The 6,000-nt window shown below is 36.0% G+C and overlaps 1 protein-coding gene across 1 annotated transcript in view; it reads right to left on the reverse strand.

The window, feature by feature from the left end:
• The window catches only part of LOC149780419 (DBH-like monooxygenase protein 1), a 36,551-nt gene extending 32,474 nt beyond the window's left edge, over nucleotides 1-4,077 (reverse strand). The window contains exon 1 of the mRNA XM_089937345.1: nucleotides 3,641-4,077. Coding sequence (XP_089793471.1) covers nucleotides 3,641-3,904 — 264 coding nt within the window. The 5' untranslated portion in view covers nucleotides 3,905-4,077. The remainder of the gene's footprint in view (nucleotides 1-3,640) is intronic.
• Between the last annotated feature and the right edge of the window lie 1,923 nt (nucleotides 4,078-6,000).

Here is a 6,000-nt window from a genome sequence, read left to right on the forward strand (position 1 = left end):
TAAGGGTGATCAATATATTCTTTTAAGTGTGGCCAATATGTCTATCTGAGTGTGATTGATATGTCCTTTTAAGTGTGACCAATATGTCTATCTGAGTGTGATTCATATGTCCTTTTAAGGGTGATCAATATATCCTTGTAAGTGTGGCCAATATGTCTTTCTGAGTGTGATTGATATGTCCTTTTAAGTGTGTCCAATATGTCTATCTGAGTGTGATTGATATGTCCTTTTAAGGGTGACCAATATGTCTATCTGAGTGTGATTCATATGTCCTTTTAAGGGTGATCAATATATCCTTGTAAGTGTGGCCAATATGTCTTTCTGAGTGTGATTGATATGTCCTTTTAAGTGTGTCCAATATGTCTATCTGAGTGTGATTGATATGTCCTTTTAAGGGTGACCAATATGTCTATCTGAGTGTGATTCATATGTCCTTTTAAGTGTGACCAATATGTCTATCTGAGTGTGATTGATATGTCCTTTTAAGTGTGACCAATATGTCTATCTGAGTGTGATTCATATGTCCTTTTAAGGGTGATCAATATATCCTTGTAAGTGTGGCCAATATGTCTTTCTGAGTGTGGATGAAATGTCATTTTAAGTGTGGCCAATATGTCTATCTGAGTGTGATTGATATGTCCTTTTAAGTGTGATAATATATCCTTTTAAGTGTGTCCAATATGTCAATCTGAGTGTGATTGATATGTCCTTTTAAGGGTGATCAATATATTCTTTTAAGTGTGTCCAATATGTCTATCTGAGTGTGATTGATATGTCCTTTAAAGGGTGATCAATATATTCTTTTAAGTGTGGCCAATATGTCTCTCTGAGTGTGATCGATATGTCCTTTTAAGGGTGATCAATCTATTCTTTTAAGTGTGGCCAATATGTCTATCTGAGTGTGATTGATATGTCCTTTTAAGGGTGATCAATATATTCTTTTAAGTGTGGCCAATATGTCTATCTGAGTGTGATTGATATGTCCTTTTAAGTGTGACCAATATGTCTATCTGAGTGTGATTCATATGTCCTTTTAAGGGTGATCAATATATCCTTGTAAGTGTGGCCAATATGTCTTTCTGAGTGTGATTGATATGTCCTTTTAAGTGTGTCCAATATGTATATCTGAGTGTGATTGATATGTCCTTTTAAGGGTGACCAATATGTCTATCTGAGTGTGATTCATATGTCCTTTTAAGGGTGATCAATATATCCTTGTAAGTGTGGCCATTATGTCTTTCTGAGTGTGATTGATATGTCCTTTTAAGTGTGTCCAATATGTCTATCTGAGTGTGATTGATATGTCCTTTTAAGGGTGACCAATATGTCTATCTGAGTGTGATTCATATGTCCTTTTAAGTGTGACCAATATGTCTATCTGAGTGTGATTGATATGTCCTTTTAAGTGTGACCAATATGTCTATCTGAGTGTGATTCATATGTCCTTTTAAGGGTGATCAATATATCCTTGTAAGTGTGGCCAATATGTCTTTCTGAGTGTGGATGAAATGTCATTTTAAGTGTGGCCAATATGTCTATCTGAGTGTGATTGATATGTCCTTTTAAGTGTGATAATATATCCTTTTAAGTGTGTCCAATATGTCAATCTGAGTGTGGTTTAAATGTCATTTTAAGTGTGTCCAATATGTCTATCTGAGTGTGATTGATATGTCCTTTTAAGTGTGACCAATATGTCTATCTGAGTGTGATTCATATGTCCTTTTAAGGGTGATCAATATATCCTTGTAAGTGTGGCCAATATGTCTTTCTGAGTGTGGATGAAATGTCATTTTAAGTGTGGCCAATATGTCTATCTGAGTGTGATTGATATGTCCTTTTAAGTGTGATAATATATCCTTTTAAGTGTGTCCAATATGTCTATCTGAGTGTGATTGGTATGTTATTTTAAGTGTGGCCAGTATGTCTGTCTGAATGTGATTGATATGTCCTTGTAAGTGTGATCAATATATCCGTGCTAGTGATTTAATGTATCTTGTGGAGAGTCTTTCCTTATTTATTGTACACTAAAGCCTGCAACTCCCCCGCCCCAAGCGGATCACCTGCTTCTCACGAAACGACACTGCACCCAAAAGTTGAAATCAAAATTGCTTTCAAGAAACTTCTCTTGTTTTCCTTCATTTTTTGAAGGCTTCTTAAAAAGGAGCGGAAAATAAAGAAATTGAAAGAACGTTGCCAGCAACTCCAGCACTGTTATTGTTAACTTTTCGTCTTCTTTATTCAAAGTTCAACGACAAAGTAAATGACGTTACAACTCAAAACCAGACTGACCTCTAGATCAAATGGTCTTATTATGCAGTCTCGTTATTTACCAACGTCACTGGAGTGCAGATTGTATAGCCTAGCATGCCAAACACCTTTACTAACGAAAGTTTTCCTTAGTGGAAATTGTAGGAATTCCCCATGATATGGATCGACAAGAATGTAAGATACCGATATTTGTCCAAAATTCATTTTGACTGGGTGGATAAAATGTCTTCATACGTCTACAGTGAGTTTTGATTAAAGTCATTATTGGTTGGGTAATTGTCAGCAATGCCACATTAAACATACTGATCCAATTTAGTCTTTGTACATGCACTTCATTAAGCCGTGCATAAAATCTGCCACAGGATGAAAATCAAATCACGAATTTGACATTAATGTCAGAAGGAATAAATAATGGAATTTATAGTTGTAGTTTTCCGTGTAGACTGTGTCAAGAATTTCGGAAAGTTAGAAAATGCTATCAAATGTTAGTGACGAATGACAAGGCTCCCCGACATTTTCAATGCGACAGAACATGTCAGATATCAGGAAGATCGCAGTTAAACGCACCAGTAGATATCAATATAGAATTAAGGGAAAGTAAAATAAGATCATTTTAATGATACATATATATAACTAGATCACGTGATTTGTATAATGCACTGGCACGCGTGGGTTTAAATGAGTAATATTTTGCATGGGCACGCCATGCGCTCAACTGGTTAAACAGCTTGTCATCGAAAATACCTCATTAAGAACGTATCATAGCCTTCTTTTGCGAGTGTGTAGGAGAGAATGCATAATGGCAACAAATCTGTCTGCTAACATATATTAAATTAAGTTTTAAGCAGTGTCTACATTTATATGTAGTTGGTCTTATATTTGTCAATGATGATGATGAGGAGGAGGAGGAGGATAATGATGGTGAAGACAATGACGGCGACGAACCATTGCCAAAGTTGTAGACATATCTTTTTTAACTCAAAACAATGCTGTCCAAACCTTGACAACCTAGGAAAACGGCAAAACTTTAAATAAACCGCTCCGGTGGCCTAGTGGATAGAGTGTCCATCTCGGATACTGAGGTCGCGGGTTCGAACCCCGGCGAGTCATATCAAAGACTTATAAAAATTGTACTAACAGCTACCTGGCTAGGCGCTTATCATCAAGGGGTTATTGTTAGGACTGGTCTACCTGGTGTCAGGATATTATATAGATAGATATATATGTATAGTTAACATTCACTCAAAGAGTGTAAACACTTCTAACCTTCAGATGTCATAGAAGAAATTAATATTGCCAACCAGTCCAACCATCAACCGGGCTTTGAAAACATTCTTGAGGAAACTGAAATGGTCATCAACTCCTTACTTACCCCAAAATATGCCAGATCGTTATGAACCCATCCCAGGACGACGTCAGCTGGGTACATGGATCCATTCCCGGAAATTCCTAATCCTACATAGCCAAATGTCCGCACTTGGACCTCAAAGGTAATATGTGTGTCATTAAAGTTCCAATATAGTACGAATTTGCCGTTCTTATCCAACGTTCTAACGTAAGGAAAGTCCGCAGTGGGCATTTGAGCTATGACGCAAACCAGTATTGTGTGGAAAACTAGATAGGACCAAACGGACATGTTGTCAATTACCGAGTATCGACTGAGTTCCTGACAATATGAATACGCCAAGCAAGTAACAGATTATGAGCTTAGACGAGCCAAACTGTCATATATAACAAATCTAGTGGTCCAGACATTTAATGATGTATAGTTGAGGCAGCTAGTTGAACCCACTGATGCGTAAGCGATTGTGTCAAAATGGAAAGTAAAGGGAGTAAATCTCAGCCTTGATTGATGCATCTACGTGCTTTCAACAATTAATTTTCCATACCTGTAGACTTACACGGCATTATTCGGAGAAAACACAACATTGTAACATTTAGGGAATGAGATTTGATCATAGCGTGAGATTATTATCCATTGTTTTGTTGTAATAGAGATCATTACTTGTGTAAAATATTTCTTTATTAATAGTGTCATTTTTTGCAGATTGGCATAAATGAAACTGGTGTCCTACAGATGTGTTCTTTGAATTGTTGAGCGCGGAACGTAGTAGTGAAAGGGTTATATAAACATGAATTTAATTAGTTTTAAACACATTTGGGAGAAGTATATGACATTAGAATCATTAGAACATAGCAGAATTTAATTGACATTTATGTACACAGCCTAGGATGATATAGCTCAAATTACTTGTAAAATATCAGGAAACAAATTGCCAGTACAAAGTAATTTACTTTTGTCCTTGGTTTAAAAACAAAAATTAAACTTTCCATGTCTGTATACTCGCCTTATCGAAAACTTGTCTGACTTTATGGTTGTGTTGAGGATATGGCTCGAAGCAAAGTAAATAACGTAAGCAATTTAACCACCAATGTGAATTTTGAAGGCTGTATCATATTTAACATGGATCATATATATTGTGCCTGACCTTGCCCAAAATCAAGTTCAGTGTGTACCTTACCAGGGACATTTATTTTGAAAACAACATAATACATAGCTATTATTTTCTGTGAGTATATGATAAAAAATAGGACCATTATCGATGGTGATAAGCATGTTATCTTAATCTGAGCCTATGGTATTGGAATTCTCCCATGGTTAAACCTGTTGTCCCTGATGTTTGCCATGTTCTTTATTATAAGTTTAGTAATAAACCTTACCTTGTTGACAACAAAGAATGTTCTATAAATGAACGTTTGACCCTCATCCTGGTTCTGTGTAAGTGTCTAAGTCTTTATGTAATGAATTTTACTTGAGAAATTATTCATTCTTGCTTTAACATATTGAAGCAGAATCAGTCTTATTGTTGTTTAGTTTTTCATTTGGGTGAAATTATTTATCCAAATTATTATTCACTGTACACAAAAAATGTGCTCTTTAACAACCTTGGGTAGAAACAAATATTTAGAATTGTAATGAATTCCGAAAGAACATTTTGGATTTTATTATTGGGATGCATCAAAATATGTTAACAACTCGCCTCAATCCAGGCCACTGCCACGTTAGCGTATTCAAGACTGCAGGCACATCTAAGCATTCTATATTGGAACTTTTTGGGGATACCAATGAAATTCAGTTGGAACTTCACACATTTAAACTTGATAGAACTTGTACGACTAGTTGGGATTTAATTCACAATAATGTAAGTTCTTTTTAAATCTTCACCTTTTATTATTCTATGTAATTAAACTACTTGTTGAATTTTTAAAACCTCTTGGTTTTCGCTCTTTTCTGTTGCATAGTTTAAGACCAGAGAGTCGTAACTGACTCTTAGGAAAGTAGTAAAGTGGGGCGATCTAGGGACAATGGGACTTACCATTAAAAACAGGGTCGCGGCCCTCTGGGGACTATGTAAATTTAACATGGGAGATATTGTTGCGGCCCTCTGGGGACAATGGGAATTAACATGGGAATCTGTTTTAGGTTAGTCTAGGGACAAGGGAAATTTAACATGGGAGAAAAAAGCAATTCTAGGGACAAGGGGAATTTAACATGGGATTTGTTAAAAAAAATAGGGTTGGCAATTGAAAGTAGATCTCTTTTCTATAAATTGGAGTAGCCCTGAAAAGGGCCTTTGGTTTATGTTAATATGCGGTTAACATAAAGGGCATCTGCGACATCTTCTTCGCCTTAAACTTCGTCTCAGTGTAGGACCGTAAACTAGCACTCTT

This window comes from Sinohyriopsis cumingii, chromosome 16 (genome assembly GCF_028554795.1).
Source record: "Sinohyriopsis cumingii isolate HCF-2022 chromosome 16, ASM2855479v2, whole genome shotgun sequence".
NCBI lineage: Eukaryota > Metazoa > Mollusca > Bivalvia > Unionida > Unionidae > Sinohyriopsis > Sinohyriopsis cumingii.